This window comes from Chaetodon auriga, chromosome 22 (genome assembly GCF_051107435.1).
Source record: "Chaetodon auriga isolate fChaAug3 chromosome 22, fChaAug3.hap1, whole genome shotgun sequence".
Lineage (NCBI taxonomy): Eukaryota > Metazoa > Chordata > Actinopteri > Chaetodontiformes > Chaetodontidae > Chaetodon > Chaetodon auriga.
Window position 1 is genome coordinate 3,355,778 of NC_135095.1, and position 17,158 is coordinate 3,372,935.

Sequence of the window (17,158 nt, forward strand, 5' to 3'; positions counted from 1 at the left end):
TCTCAGAACAAAGTCTCCTTTTCTCATGCTAAGTTCGGAGTGGACGCCGCGTACATGAGATGATAATGTCTGCTGTCTGTCCTCTCTCAGCAAGGACGAAGCAAGTTTACTCTCACAGTTTATTTCCCTGCTCTCTTCTCCTTATGATGGCCGGCTTTTCAGTCCGCTCTCGACTGGCTGTTTGGAACAATGATAAACACTGATGATTACTGACGTGGCGTGACAACATGTTGTACAATCTGGTTCTGTTTGAGCATAACCCAACCCTAGTCTTGTTTACAGAAAGCCTGTGTTACAAACTGGGGTTATGGAGTCTGAAAGCCCGGGGTGTTTCTGTGGGAGCCTGACCCATATCAGGCACTAATCTTCAGGATATATCGGCTTATGTTACGCCTCTCCTTTGTCATGGCCCGCTCTTTCTCTTCCCTCTGGAACAAGTTTCTGTTCTGCTGAGCTTTATTCGTTTTCGTAGCCTTTAAATCTAATCTGCATGGAGAGGAGTTTTCCTCAGATTCTGTTCTCTGAGTGTTTGGCAGGTTAAAATGTCAAATCGTTTTCCATCACAGCAGGTCGTTTTGCTTCACAAGGCAGCCTTTACACAGAGGTGTCACAGCGTAAAGCCACATCTACAGCTCACAGAAAACCCAGGGCTGAGTTTGAAATACATTTTGATAAACTAGCACACAAGTATTGATAACAGTCAGTTTTACTGCTGAAGCTTAATGTATAAATATAATCATGTTATTAGCTACAGCTGGGAGTTTGTGAAGAGGTATGACTGGAAGGTTAGAGAGGAGTGTAATGATGTCATTTCCAATCAGTGACCGCAGTGAGGCTCACTCCTCTGCATTTTAGTGCATTCTAGGAATTTGCCAGGAAAGTTCAGTACTCCCACTGACCTGATGAGACACATCTTTGGTTCCTCATCGTCCCTTGAGAGGTATTTGCTCCTGATTGGTCATTACGTTAAGGTGAAATCCAGTACATCCATGATGAAAACCCAGCAAAGCGTTCATGTGTTAAAACAGTACATTATTTCAAACAGCTCCTAACACACCACAGAGCACAGGGAGGATCATTAAACTTTATGTTCAGCCTTTGTTTCCAGCGATTTCTGGAAATGATTCAATCGGAGGGAAGGAGCCAGTGCTCAGTGCTTTTCATGCATGGAATTTGTTTTAGTGGCAGAGTCTGGGTAGAGGTCTGCATGGGGCTGAAAGCGAGGCCTGTACCCAGAGAGAAAGAAAGAAAGAAAGAGAGAATTTTCTTCTGGTTAGACTTGAAAATAATCCAACCACAGCCCAACATGAGCTTGAAGCATTGTGCAAAAAAAAAAAGGTTTCTTAGCTCTAAATCTGAACCCCAAATGATTTCCTCCTTAGCGGTCATGTGGTCAGGGTTAGCGTTTTCAACTGCAGTTACAAAACACATTTCGTAAATGCAACTGAAAGTCTAAATTGACTGCAAAGAATGAAAAGAAAACCTGCTAACACAGGTATAACCACATTACAGCTACATAAGAGATCCATCCCATTAGGCAGGACTGCCTCGGCCCGCCGCCCTTCACTTTCACTTTGAGATTCAACATCAAACGGATCTGTTGGCACGCTGTGAATAACCTGTCTGCAGAGCCGTGGATCAGATTTAATCTGTGAGGGAAGTTTCTGAAAGGCACTTTTCCTGCACGGGAAGCCTTGATTGACTTCCTGAGAAAAAGGCCTGAGAGGAGAGGAAGCAAACACACCAAGGAGAGGCAACTCAGAGCGCACTGTGGGAAACACTGATGGAGTGGAAACAAGACAGGAGGGGCCGAGGAGGTCATCTGAGGCCACTGCGGCTTTAAAGAGAGCAGCGTTTGTGCAGGGAAACTGCTTTATTAGTTGAGAGCGATAATGGTGTGATGTTGTGTTATTTCTCTGGCATTATCACACTCTCTGAAGGAGCATAACAAACAGAAGGCGAACAGCTCGAGAAACTGAAGGGCTGTTTGAAATAAACTGGTTTATTTTAAGACTTTCATGGCTGCTTTTTTTTTTTGTCTTAAGTGTGTGAGAGCAGAAAGTCTGGGCTGCTGATTCAAGCGTCCACGGCCCTGCCCTAATCCCAACAGATAAGGCACATAAATAAATGAGGTGCAAATGCTGAGTTTTAAATACTGCAGACTGCTTCCATTGCTGTTTTAAATCATTGCGCGGCCTTTGAAATAGAATTTCAGCATTCAGGCTTGATTGAAAAGGTGTGATGAATAGAAAGTGAACTGTTTTCCCACTAACGCTGAAAGCAATGGTGGAACAGAAAGTGTAGTGACGCACGCCATGTCCCTGGTGAGTTAGTAGCTTTAACTGCTGTGTTTCTATACACCACTGCTCTGCTGGGTTCTCACCATGGATGTATTGCGTTTCACCATGACACAGAATGCTTCTTAATTTCTAACTAGTAGTGTCTACCTCTTCACACGCAGGGTTTTACTGATGCGTAAAACACGGCTTGAAGTGTTTTCACAGTGTGCTATAGTTTCTTCTGTTTTATGCGGGTAAATACAGTGAGTTTTGGGCTTTGAATGCTGCCAAATGCAAGTGACCTACACGCAAGACTGTGCCTCAGCGCCTCCTGTGTAGACATGGATGGAGGACTGAAGCTGACCTTAGAACAGCCAGGAATCTATTTTTAACATAGGACATTAAAAAATGCTGAGCAAAGCTTCACATAACAAGACATGCAAGTTAAAGTTATGCAGTGTTAAACCTGTCACTGGTGATTATTAGGTCATCATAAACATCATACGTTCAATTTTCTATAATGACTGTGGAGTACACTACAACAAGTATTGTACAAAGTAAAATAATGTTCTGGAATCAGGTAGCTACTGTGACTCATCATTGTCTCACTTTGCACTGAATCAATAAGCTAATCAGTGCCTGAAGTCCAGTTCACCGTGCAGTGATTCATCACTGCTCAGCTAAGGGACACTTTGAGCCATTTTTAAACAAGAATCACTGAAAAAAGCTCTTCACATTGACACAGCTAAAGTTACCTATATCCAACTGTTTGATAACAGTCACACATGGCATCAGAGGCCCGTGTCTGTCTCCAGTGAGTACTGCTGGTCAGATTTCAATTCTCCACCTCATGTGCATATAAAACAATGCATACTTCATCTTTCCAATGTTTGCATACAGCAGACAGTTGGACATCAATCTTTGCCTTCACCACACAAGCTTGTTTGAGTTGTACTTATAATCACTACCACACAAATGTACAAATACTTCCTTCCATGCAGATGAAGCTTGTACCATTTGGTCTGGAACAACACTGTCACATACTTCTTGAACCATCTTGGATTTTGGAACGAGAATACAGTGTAAATCCTATTGCTGTTCCTTGAGAAGAAGGATGTGACTGTCTGATGGTGTTATAAGATCTGACTCTAATCCCTGTCAGCTTTTGTTTTCTCCTGCCAGAGCTACAAGCTAGCTGTGGAGCTCAAACCTGACCAGTCCCAGGCATGGATGAACATGGGAGGGATTCAGCACATTAAGGTAATCAACAGCACTTTGATCCTGAAGTCAAAACCCACCCACTCCATGTCATACTGTGAGATGTGAAAAGACAGTTTTGAGTTTGATTTTGTTGAAACCAGTCCAAAGTGCTTCACTCCATCATTACCATATTGAATCATTACTGTAGCTTGTTAGTGAGAATCTTGTCCTTGGCAAAAAAGAAAAATTTATTAACTTGAGCACAACCAGTTGAGACTCTGGCCAAGCTTGTAAACCAGTCAGCAACAAGAATATTGCTCAGATGGTTTGGTCATTACAAATAATGGTGGGTGGTGTTGCTGTATCACTTGGCATCCAGCGATCTTAGCTGTGGTTTAGATCCATTTGAGCTAAACCAGAACTTTAGGGGGGTGTAAAATGAAGATGAAGTTACTTCGTAATCTCTGTCCCACACAGGTGAGTCAGAGGAATACTGCAGAATAATGCTGCCGTCTCAGAAAACTGTGATTAAAGAATTAAGTTGCAGCTTCCAGAATTCTCTAGTTCAGTGAATCATATTAGCTGCTCAGGAAGGAATTTAAAATCCCTCTGGGACAATATACAGTGTGTGTGTATTGTTATTTCAGGTGTCGTTGAACTTTCAGTGGTCATAGACAAGTCAGTCTATGGTGTAGAATGGCAACTGTGTCTCCTTACAATCTAGCACTGTAACAACTGTCTGTTGACTACATACATTGAAACTGCTGTTGGAATCAGTTTTATAACACATCTATGATTTTTTTCTGTCGCTTAAAGCGTTGGGTGATCAATTCAGTAGACTCACCTGTCTGCATTACTCATGTGTCCTCCTTGTATTGGTCTATTGTAATACAGAGTTTTCATACTGTGAGGCACACTGCCTACGTTCATGCCAGTGTTTCTAAAACAACAGGAAGTAACTAAGTGTAATTGATTCAGCCACTTAACAGCAAGGTCAGCAAGTGCTTTAGCAGAGACTGTGACACAGCTCATGGAGGCAATTAGAGAACTTAAAAACCCTTTGTACTCAATGGCCACAACTTTCATCAAGCTTTGTACTTTTCTGAGGCCTAACTCAGTCAGATGTTAACACAGAGACAGGACATGAGTCATTGCTTCCCAAAGATATCAATGAGCTTAGAAATCATAGGACAAAAGTGCTCTGTTTAACTCCACAACTTGCCTGAGAATCATCACGTTTTTAAGTTTTTTCAGTGTGAAGGTGTTTTGTACATCAGTGGGTACATTACAAACAGGAAACTCTGCAGGGAGAGAAGGCAGCTCATGATTGTGAAAAGAAGGGCATTAACATTCTCCAGGGACACATCAAAAGCTTTTTAACACCTCCTTAGACGGGCAGAGAAATTACAGAATTCACAAAAAAAGACAAACAAGCAAGATCACCTATCTTCAAGTGTCTTCCCCCCCAAGTTCATGAAATCACTTTTCACCAATGAAAAGGGAGGAAACCTGAAAACACAGAGGCAGGAGCTGGACAAGCATCTGGAAAGAATGTATGGGGATAATAAGAGGCACATGCACACAGCTATTCCAGCAGACATCCCACCAGTCGAACAACCGGAGCGACAGATGGACGTTAATCCTCCAAAGTATAGCGAGGTTGAGCAGGCAGTAAAGCATGTAAGTGCATCATCATCCCCAGGGGCAAATGGGGTTCCTCATCAACACTGTAAAATGCTCCTGATGTTTTTTGCTGCATGTGGAGGCCAATGAGAGTGGCTTGGGAGAATATCCAAAGCATGGCGCAAGTCTGATTCCATAGGAGAAGGAATCCATGGATATGAGCCAATTCTGCCCCATCAGTCTCCCCAGGGTTGGACAGTATCCAATTTCTGATACTCTTAAAGCTTCCCCAAATTGTCCCGTGGTATACGGTATTACCAGCTGATCACAAAGCACACTGGAGAAGATTGATGGAGCTGCCAATCATTGCTACACCATTTCCTGCTACAAGGTGGCTACAGTGCACTTCAACTGTGTTTTTTCTTTGTTTTATAGCATTTTTACAGGCATTTCTTGTATGAAACGACAGAAATGTTATGCATGTTTCAGTTTTATTCTGTCAGTTTTTATTCTCAACATGAGAAATAGAATAGCAAATGTTAACAACATTAACAACATCTGTCAACAACAAATATAAAACTTGAGTGTAAATGCAATGGGTAGCCTAACGTAAATAAAAAATTGTGGAAGGACATGACATTTGCTTCTCAGGCACCTGCTAACCAAATGGGGTTGAAATGATCTACGAATTATCTATGGTTACAATCTAGTACAAATAAATTGAATTGAAACACAGCCTATATCCTCCAGTAGGCTTATCAAATAACAATAGAATAACAAATAAGCAACAAAAAAAGCTGTAATGAAAATGGGTTTAAAAGTGTGTCCTGCACACCACAATGTTTAGCTAATCTTTAAGTGTATTATAGGTTTTTCCCCATTAAAAAAAGAGCAGGACATGTGATGAATTTACAACTCGGTGCTAAATACCTGCTCTGATGGTGAGCTTGTGGCTCACACCCATAAGTACTTCCATCCCACCTTGGACATCAGTGGGAAGGGACTGGCTTTGGTTTCCATGAGAGAAGGGGATCTTTGTCTCCATCCAAAATGCTGTAAGAATGCAGCAACAGCATTTTGGGGGGGATTTTCACCTTTTTTTTCCTCTAATTTTCTCTACTGAGGAGAAGCTGTCACATGACGAACGATTATGATAGCTTCATAGCATCTACAGCCACACAGACAGTGTTGCAGGCCAAATACTCTTTAGTTTATTATATATATGCGCACATTACGCAGGAGAGCCTTTGCTATTTTCAAATACCCCAGGATGCTGTATTACCGTTTTAATACGCAACCCTAATACAGAGTAAGATTTTCTTCATCGTTATAGCGCAGGGGGTGACCAGCTATCAGGAGACAGTCCAAACAGCAGGTATCTAGGATTCTCTGGATGCCTCCAACACACCAGCATGATTTGGCACCAAATCATGATTGGTAAGAAAGAGAAGAGTGATCTCCATGCCATAACCATCACTAACTTAAGGCCTAATCTGATCCTGTGGCCCAGCACATGGTGTACTTTGTGGAGCTCACAGTCCGTTGGGAAGATGCTGTGCAGGAAACACAGAAACTTTGAAATACAGAGCTTACATTGGAGGTAGAGCAGTGGGGCTGGAGAGCTAAGATCTGCCCAGTAGAGGGTGGGTGTTGGGGCTTTGTGGCAACATGTACTGCCTTTGCCGTGCCATCATGAAAACATCAGAGGTAGCAAATCATGAATTTATTTCTTTTGTGACATTAATTTAAAATGAAATCTGTTGAGGTTAAGATATTGCTAGAACAACAGCCCCAACTACTGTGGATTGCACATACTGTTTGTAATACATGTGTTGTTCTGTGTTTGTGTGTGCAGGGAGACTATGCAGCAGCCAGGATGTACTACCAGAGAGCCCTGCTTCTGAGCCCTGGTTCCAAACTTCTGAAGGAAAACCTGGCCAAGCTGGACCGATTGGAGAGGAGACTGACTGGGGGGGCATAGACTACCATGATTCACCAGGCGCTGCACCATCCTGGGCACAGATCAGGGCACCACCCAGCCCTCTAGAGCCCAAATACCAGCCACCAGGCTGGTATCTGACCTGATTACTAAGATGACCTGCCTGTGTTTGAGCAGAGGAGGAGGGTCAGGACCCAGTGTTCTGGGGTCAAAGAGACTGGTCAAGCCACAGAAGCCTTTCCAGGGGAAAGCAGAAGGGAATGGCTGGTTGAAGGCCACTGGGAAGCTCCATGTATTGCCCTGTCTACATCAGCTTTACTTCAACATGCACATCTGCTTTAGACATTTGTGTTTGATTGATTTATTATTTAGGTTCATGTGAAGTAATTTCCTTATGGCACTTAATCACAGATTATAATTCAGTCCTTCTTGAGGCAGAGCACACATTAGTGCAGCGAAAGAGTGTGGAAATTATTATTATGAAGGAAATGAGTATCTTGAGCATTCCTGAGTATGTGTAACATATAATCTAAGCTCAAAAGTCCACTTACTAGCTCAGAGCTTTCAAGCACATGTCAAAGTCTTCTTCAGCAAATGGAGCTTGCTTGGGTTTCATCAGGTGACCTGACTGGCACCTGGTCACACACAAACATTGATTACGTGATGTTGCATGGTTGGTCAGTATCAACTGAAGTTTCAACCTAAGTCACTGACAAGGAGTCATTGGTCGGCCACAGAGAAGTCAAGGAGAGCATTCACTTCCTACACCAAACCAGAGGTGGCACAAAGCCATTGTTTTGCAAGTCACAAGCAGGGTTGCGGAAGCTGCTTTGAAGATGTTACATGATTTTGAAAATAGCTGCACACTCAGGACACTATCACATAATTTTGTTAAACTAATAGCTTTACTATATTTATCACTTGTGCTCTTCAGTAGTCGTCATAATTAAGTCAAAAGTTTTGGCAGTGAATTTGTGAGTCAAGTTAAGACCAAGCGGGTGGCACGGTGGCGCAGCAGGTAGTGTTCGATCCCTGGGTGTGAAGTTTGCGTGTTCTTCCCGTGCATGCGTGGTTCTCTCCAGGCACTCCGGCTTCCTCCCACAGGCTCATTAGGTTAATTGGTGACTCTAATAATTGTCCTTAGGTGTGAGTGTGAGTGTGATTGGTTGTCTGTCTCTATATGTTGCCCTGCAATCGACTGGCGACCGGTTCAGGGTGTTCCCCGCCTCTCACCTGTTGACAGGTGGGATAGGCTCCAACTTACAGACAGCACATAAACCAGACTATGGCAATTTCATTTTGGCCTTTTGGAAAGTAACATCAAGTTAATGTTAATTAGCTACAGCTGATATAATTTGTGGCTGTTGTGAGGTCACAAGGCCACATGATGACACGTGGGCCAGCTCCATTCACTGAGGAGATATTAAAAGGTCCAAAAAGATAAGTGGACCTTCAAGTTTAGATTGTTGCGTTGCACAAGAAGGGAATGGTTTGACACAAGATTCATTTTAATCCTACTCTCTATTAGAGAATATCAGTGAATATAACAAAGAGCTCTCAGATTATATGACTTATTAGAAATGTAATAAGATTCATGACAGTTACTTTTTCTCCTTAGACATAAACTATGCTATGTTCATCTGGCCTCAGTTTCCAGAACTGGCTACAATATCAGACCTGATGATGCGAGCATTCTGTATAATAAGCTAGTGTGTCTGCTCCTGTGTGAGGAGCTGACACTCATGCATACCATAACCTCTGAAGATTGCTGTCTGGTTGCTTGTTGTGGTTTTGTTGAAAGTGATGTTGATTGTGAATGAATTTTATTATGGAATGACAATGGAGTGAAAATTAAGTGACAAGTGCAATGACTGACTTGCACCAAGAAAATAAAGTATATGTTTTATTACATGGTGTTTGGAGTTACTTACGCATCAATTTGAAGTGACTCTTCACATGTTCCTTGTGTAGCAGGGTTTGCTACATTTTACATTTTGGCATATTTGATCCAGCTCTATGTTTTCTTTTGTTTTTCTATTCTATTCTCCCCCTCCTGACAGGAATGTTAGACATGAAGCTAAGCTAGCTCTGACCTCCTGAGATCACCTTCCACTGAGATGCTCACATGTGTCTTTGCAGAATTGTTATTCCAGCCTTATACATAGAGGTGGTGGGAGTCATGTTATGCTGTCATCCTGAGCAGTGGACCATTGCTGAGCTCTCGCTACCCCTGAGCTGTATTTGACTATGTACTCAAATTTAGAAAGTTATGACTATCCAAAAGTTTGCTTAACAACATCCCAGTGACATGCCCAATCCTAAAGCTGCTAGATCCATCAAGTACAAGCCTTCTGAAGAGCAAAAAGTGAAAGAGAACGTGCCAGCTAGCAAGCAAGCTTTGCCACAAGAGACACATGCAGCTCTTATTGTGGACATATTGAGAAAATATCCATTATGATGGAGAGGAAATTTGAAAATAGGTCTCAACCGCGATGAACAGTATCACAACTCGACTGGAGTCTAACACAAAACCAATCATGGAAGCTGAGGGCAGTGTATCAGCAGCAGAGGGTAAGGTGACATCTTTAGAGTCCAGGCTGACAGGCTCGAAGACTAAAGCTCGTGTCCTGATGGAGAGGAATACTGATACGGAGGGACGTAGATGCAACACAATATCTTAATTTAAAACCTCAAAGAAACTGCAGTTTTGAGTTTTTTGAGAGCTGGAGACCAAGTGGGGCATCATTAAAAGTGAAAGTGCTCAAAGGACCCTTGGTCCTTGAACCGCCCCCACACAGTGGTTATCAGTCTGCACAACCCAAGGGACTAGCTGAAGATTCTCAACACAGCCAAAAAGAAAGGAGCACACATGCAGTATACATGGGCGACAAACAATATTCATCCAACAGGATTTAACAGCCAGAGTCAAAGAAATCAGGTTAGTTGGGAGTCCACTGTTAGGTAGTGGATGTTTTGCTGTTCAGAATGTTCTGTCAGTTGTTTTGATTCATGCCATCGTACATTTGAAGTCTTCTATATTGTACCTTACACTGTTACCTATTTTTCTGCTCATTGTAAACACACTGAGTCTCTGCCACAAAGCTTTCCCTGCTAGATCACAAACTTTTTTTTTCCTGTTGTGAGCAAACTCTAAATAGTCTTCCTCAATGTTAAGGGATTTGATATTGCAATAAAAAGGTAAAAGATCCTTGCTTTTCTGGAACAGGAGAAAACACAAAGCTCACCATCTGAAACCCACTTAAATTACTTGGAGCATTTGAAATTGAGAAGAAGCCGGGTGTGTGTGGTGTTCTATTCATCCTGTAACACACATATTAGAGGAATAGCCATATTAATTCACTCCTATTTACCCTAGAGACAACCATTAGGACATATATCCCCATGTCTGGATATTATCATGACTACCTTCCATTCATTGACTACATTGCTGAACAGTGGAAGGTTTTTATGACTCCTAATAAGACTCCAGGCATACAATGCAACAGCTGGAGGAACAATTTAAAAGTACACCTTCTGTAACCCTGTTTAAACAACTGGAGGCTGCTTGCTCAGCCTTAAAACAGTTCTTAACAATGAAGGCAGAGTCAACCATCTGCTTTGCAAAATATAGGCTGTATGAGTCAGGAATCAAATCTGGCCAATAGTGGAAAATACTCTACCATCCTTGCTGGATGACAAGTCGGTCAGGCACTGCAAAACCAAGGACATCAAGAGAATCAAGAGGCAGCAGGAGGAGAAGTGTGTTTCCTTGATAGGGTTTATCTCACATCTTTGTCAGAGGAACAAAGGGAAAAATGAAATGCTCTAGGGTCTGAGGACGAGGCCAGTGGAGCCATAACCTCCCTTATGGGTGTAAAGGCACCAGAGTCATTGGTTTTTATAAGAAATTCAGGTATTTTGTAGTCAGACCACTCACTAATATGTTTTTTGACTCCTTTGGGACTGGATGACATCCCCCAACACTTAACCTAGCAACCTCTCCTGTAGAGAGATTGAATGGATTTCTACATACATATGACCATTTTGCAGTTTTGCAAGAACTGAATGGCATCCTTCAGAGAAGTATTAGGGATTTTCACTCTTGGCCTTCCCTCATGGAAGGTGAGTCTTACCCATTTACAGTTCAAACTATGTGATTAATTAATATTACTGGCCAGAAAATGCATTTTGATTAACTGGCCCAAGGATAATCCACCCACTGCCACATTGTGGTACATGGAGATATTCACGGTCCCCCCTCGTGAAAGAATCAGATGAGGGAAGAGGGAATCAGCTGGGTGTGGGGATCTGCAGTTTTCCCTCCTTTTCCTATTGTGTCGTGGTGTTTCCCTCTCTGTCTCCTGTCTGTTTCACTGCAGGGCGTGACTGACAGGTCTGGTCCAGCCTCCTCTTCTCCTGAGCTCACCTGCTCTCAATCACACAATCAAGACACTCCTGCTGCTACAGTATATAAGCACCAGTGTTTCATCAAATCAGCAGTTTATCTACGTGGTAATGACCAAGACCTATGAAGAAGTCATTTTTAATCTTTGTTATTTCCTGTCTGCTTACCTGCCTTCCTGATTCTTCCTCTTTTTCTGCTCAGGTGTCAAACGATCACCTCTCTCAGTCCATCACCCTGTCTGTCTGTACCTTATGAAATACTGAATTTGGACACTCCCCCTGTTCCCCCACAGTCATCTCTCCAGTGTTTTGTGAATCTTCTGAATCTGTCTGTTGCATATTCTCAGTAACATTTATTGAACCATTGGCTTCCTACTCTTCTTCAGCCTCCTCTGTTTGAGTTGTAGTATTTTGGGTCATTTTGCATAAAAGCCTTAACACTGGGAGGTTCATCTGTTGGGAACAGATACATGGCACTATTTTATTTACAGATTTTTGCAATTCATTCCTAATCTTGTGCTACTGATACCTATGATGACAAAAATGTATAATGTTTCTGTTCAACATTTCTGTTTAAAAAAATACATGCAGGTGTTGAGAGAAGGAAAGTTTATTGTTTGAAACAGTTTCTCCACATTTAGTTGTCAAATGTGGTGAAAGAGAGAAAGAAGGGAAGAAAGAAAAATCCTGGAGTGACACCAAAGGCTAATGACATGATGTTTTACCCTTGCATACAATGGTTGAAATGTGACATCATGTCATTAAACAAAAAGTGGGCTAAAAAGAAGTTCAGCAATTTCATATGGATAAGACAGAAAGGTATCTGGTTCTTAATCCAATCTGAAATGAGACTCACTTAAACATCAAAGCCCTTCAAAAACTCCCCATTAAATTACGTGGCAGTTACAGTTACAATGATATAAATAAGTGTTTTGGATAACGTTACATTAAAAATACAATTCTTCAATTATATGCACAGATTTTACAGCTTTTGAGCCTTTCACACAGGGATGAGCACATGATAATTTGCGCCCTATACGTCCGGTCATGTGATCAGCTCCTACACACATAGGTTCCCTTGAGTAAAGCTATTAACAGATCTATTAACACTTCCAGGACACACCCCTTGGTCAACTTATATTCAGAGGGGAAGGAGTGACATTTTGCACTTTGACATTGGACACCATCGTCTCTTTAGGAAGCAGAGGAAGCAGGAAACTTCTTCAGTTCACTTCTGCTCTTCAGTCAGTCAGTTTACTGGCTTCGAAGCTCTGGACCCTCTGTGCTGGGCAGGCTTGTCTGCCTGCCTGCCTGGAGACTGTCTCGGGATGGAGATGAAGAGACAGCCTGTTCAAACGAGGAGAGACACAAAGACGGCAACTCTCAAACTTTCTACGAAAAGTCTGCCTCAGTTTAATCAACTTCTGCATTTCTAACATGACCAAAGTTGGAAAAGTAAGAACTCTAACAAACTCTGGTAAGTGCCACCACTGTGTCTCCAGCATACCAAAGTGGGGGTGTCTCATCCTGGAGCCTGCCAAGGAAGACACCCGGCTTAAGCCAAAGTCGTACCAGGATGTCTGAAAATGCCAGAAAGCTCAAAGAAGGTCCAGATAAGAGACAAATCAGTGGGTGAAGCTGCTACGTGGGACCAAACAACTTAAAAAATGTCTGAGAGTAGATCAGCTGAATAATGTCCATATGTCCCTTGCTCCTGAACTCCAAAGCAACCTCCTCCCTGCCATCAGAATCAACTGTTCAAACGCAGCACGGCTTTTGGGTCAGCTGCTGTATTAAGTGTCAAATTGAGTATTTTTGTTTGCTTCTCCTGGGGAGACAGAGAGAGAGAAGGCAAGATGGCAGATGTGACAATGTTAGTGGTTACATCACGCAAGGTTCAAGACCACAAAGCCTGACAAAGAAATCTAAGAACAACAATGGAGGATGTGTTTACACCTCTCTGACAAGAAGATGGAGGCAAGCAGAGCTGAGTTACTCTGTGCCTTTCAGGTGTATGTGTGAGTGCCTGTAAAGGCATATGATGTGTGTGTGTGGGTTAGTAAAAGAGAGGGAAAGGCACTCGAGGCGAAGCAGAGGAGGTCACAACAACACAATAAATGTCTTATTATCACTCAGAACTCAGCACACAAACTCAGCTCCACCAGCTGTGGCTCTGGTCTTTTAACCGATAAAGTTCAGCCTACCAGCCTTACTGAAGTGACAGAAAACACAAGACAAAGCCCAGTGACTCCCAGGACACACAACCTTTATAATGTGCCAAGCACATGAAAAAAAAAACACAGCAAGTACAATTATTGAGGTATCTCAAACAGCAACAACATGGACTCAGGCCACAGGTTAATTTCACAACTATACAGTAAACATTGCTGTAGAAAATGAAGCTCGCAGTAACACACTATCATTAGCTGTCTCTGCCCAGACAATAGCCTCTTACTTGAGATCGCTTTGGGAGTGATTGACGTGTGTTTCAGTTGATCCAGTAGGTCCAGCAGCATCTCTTCAAGCTGGGATGGTGATGGGGCCGTTTCAGGTGTAGACATTGTCCTTTTATTTCTATGAAAAACAAAATCGGGTAATCCATGTCTTTCCTCTGCAGGAAAAGTTACAGCACTGGCCACACAAACAACTGATCTTTTTCAAGATCCAAATGTTGCCTTGGCTACCTAAAGTACAAACATTGATGATGATGAATGGGAATGATACACCTCCTGTAGCAACTTGACATTGCACTGGAAAGGCGAGGCAGAGCAGGGTGTGTTGATTCTTTTCTTGATAACGCCATGACCATGTTGCAGGGATTCCCCCCGAGGTCTTGTCCAGTGTGAAGCCAGGATTTGGATTCAAACAGAAGGCTTTTAGTTTGACATACAGACCCCTTTGTTCACCCACATGACGAGGTCCCAAAAACATCGATGTTCATGGGGACGTTAACTGCTGGAGAGACTGTTGTGTGTTGTTGCTGCCGAGCTCACACATTAATGTTACACAAGTGAATTTGCTATAGGCTCCACTGCAGTTACAGAATGTGTCTCTGGTACACAGTTTCTATAACCAGTGCAAATATAGTTAGAAGAATATGTTTGAATCAGAAACAAATATAGACTTACTGTTTGAGCCTTATCTGCCTCAGTTTCATGTTGGCCCAATCACAAGAGATGTAACGTTAATTATTTTGTTATTGCCAATTGTTTTAGACCTCTGACCTTGAACAAAAATCAGATGTGAACCTTTGAGTAAGAAGTTTGAGAACTCCTAATATAAAGTGTTGTATTGTACACCTAAACCAGGGGCTTGCAACCTATGACACATGCAACTATTTACTGCCTGGCAAACAGAAGCCCACACAGCACCAATCTGCATGCCACAGTGAGAGGAAAAGTGTAAAAGCATCATTTTAAAACTAAGCATGAGAAAAACTGTAAAGATGAGTTACTAAAGATGAGTGAAGCAGAGCGTATTGCTAAACATGGGAAAGCACTCATAGATGGAGAACACATAAAGGAGGTTTTCCTCAACAGTCTGGAGGTTTTACTTGATGAGCTGCAGAGTAAAGACACCTTCATATCCAGGATTAAAGAAGTGTTGGGAGGAACATTACTGAAATGGTGGAAAACTGACAAATACACTGATGTACACTACACTGATTCATTGTGGCTGTGGATTTGAGTCATCTTCTAAATTAACACTCCCCATCCCTGCCTTACATTCACAATGTTAAAACTTATTTCATTAATTTAGGGTGATGAGGTGAAGTGATGAACCAACCACCCACTGACCACCAAATTGCGATTTCTAGAGCCCAGCTGCCAGTGTGGCTGAAATGAGGCTTTCATAAATTCTTCTCAGTATTGCTAAACTCTGAAATATTCTACGCTCAGATCTTTTTTATTCTCAGGCAGCCCTCCCATCAACCCATTCCTCTGCACTTCATTGTCATGCTGCAACACTGTTGGCTTCAAGCACAAATGTAAGATGTTGATTAAATATGAGCAATATGTGTTGGTTCTGTTGTACTTGGAATACTTGGAACTACTTATTTGCAACCACCTCACATCCTGGTTTGAACAAAGAGAAATTGGATCTGTTTCAGTATTGTGAAGGGGCTCCACCGTCCCACCCATCAGGCCTTCGTTTACTGTTTCATAGACACCCAAACAAGAGAATGACTGGAGGGCCATGGCACCCACCCAGCACTGAGAAAGCACGCCAGAAACAGGATTTGCTTACAAGGGAAACCTCTCAATAAACTGTTCTTCACAGGCAGGCGAGGTCGATTTCCTGAGGCAACAGGAGCAGGGACGGACTATTGTACTTCAGCTACAGCCTTGATTTTAGCTTATAATAATATCTTAAAAATATAGTGATTCAAAAAGAGGCAATCATTTCTTATGATCCATCTTGGTTGAAGTAAACAGCCTTTTAAGACTATTTTTTTAACAATAGGAAATTGTTGCGCTGACTATAACCATCTTCACAATCTTCCATCAACAGGAAAACAAACAAGAAGGGTGGAATCTGCAAACCAGTTTGAAGTCAGACTTTGACTTCTATTTGTTCTATTCTCTCAAGCAGCATAATCTGGGCCTCTGATGTAAACATCCAAGGGCCTTCTAACCCCCTGCAGGTTATCAACTAAAAGAATAAACCATATGCAAATGTTGTTTTCTTGAACACGGCAAACATCTGCTCCTACTGATTAATGTGTTCTTTTAGGGGATAATAGATTTAAAAAACACTGCACCAACCAACTCGGACTCAAAACCACCTGAAACTGTGAAACGTGCACACAAAGTTCCTGGCCCGTTAATCAGAGTGGAGTCCTGGGTGGCGTGTTAGTCTTCTGGTTTAGAGCAGAAATCACAGCAGGCCAACAGAGCCTCATTGGCTAACTGCTGCTTCCAGCAATAAAGTTTGCTGAAGGAGGGATGGAGGGAAGACAAGGAAGGAAGTGCAAAGGAGAGGAGAACAGAGCTGATTCAGAGCAGAGCTAGCCAGATAGAAAGAGGAGGAGGACAGGAAAGGAGAGCATGGAGGGTCATAATTCATTCCTGTCTGTCTGAGAAAAAGCAGTGTCAGCCATATTCACGGCTACACTGACAGAGGCAGACGTACAGAGGAGACAGAGAAAGATATGCAGCTGTTTAAAGCCAATTAAGATATAGTTTGCAGAGGCAGGAGCAGTGGAACCCTGCTTTATCTCCAGTGCTGTGTTGAGTAAGCAGTTTGACCTCCTTACCCCCCAGAAACATGGGACACTGACTTGTTATTGCACACAAATGCAGAAACATCAAACTCTTTGACTGTTCTTGACTCTAATAAAAGAATGTGCATGCTTTAAAAAAAAAAAAAAGAAATGTATTTCATCTCATGATGATATTACATCCACATGCAGAAGACACAGAGGAGCATTAGCGTTCATTCATTTGGACTCATGTCCATGGCCACTTGTGTACTATTCACTCACTCTTACCTCCAGTTTGGTCTTGCTTGGTTTTGCTGTCATTCAGTGCAGGGCATGCAGTGTGCAGTGGGTTTATCAAGCTTTTCCAGCTGCCTGCTGCTGCTGCTGGGAGCAAAGTCAATGACAGCAGAGTTTGCAGCTGTAAAACCAAAACAATGAGCTGAAAGAGGCTAAAAAGCTGAGAGAAATTATCCAGCACACTCTATTTTTTTTCCCCCAGGATGGTGGAGG

General features: G+C 42.4%; 1 protein-coding gene across 2 annotated transcripts in view; it reads left to right on the plus strand.

Annotated features, from left to right (window-relative positions):
- The window catches only part of tmtc1 (transmembrane O-mannosyltransferase targeting cadherins 1), a 132,904-nt gene extending 123,954 nt beyond the window's left edge, over positions 1-8,950 (plus strand). The window contains exons 18-20 of one of the 2 annotated variants that reach the window (XM_076722539.1): positions 3,462-3,539; positions 6,958-8,293; positions 8,367-8,950. In XM_076722539.1, coding sequence (XP_076578654.1) covers positions 3,462-3,539; positions 6,958-7,083 — 204 coding nt within the window. In that variant the 3' untranslated portion in view covers positions 7,084-8,293; positions 8,367-8,950. The remainder of the gene's footprint in view (positions 1-3,461; positions 3,540-6,957; positions 8,294-8,366) is intronic. The other variant, XM_076722540.1, reaches the window with a different exon arrangement.
- The last annotated feature ends 8,208 nt before the right edge of the window (positions 8,951-17,158 follow it).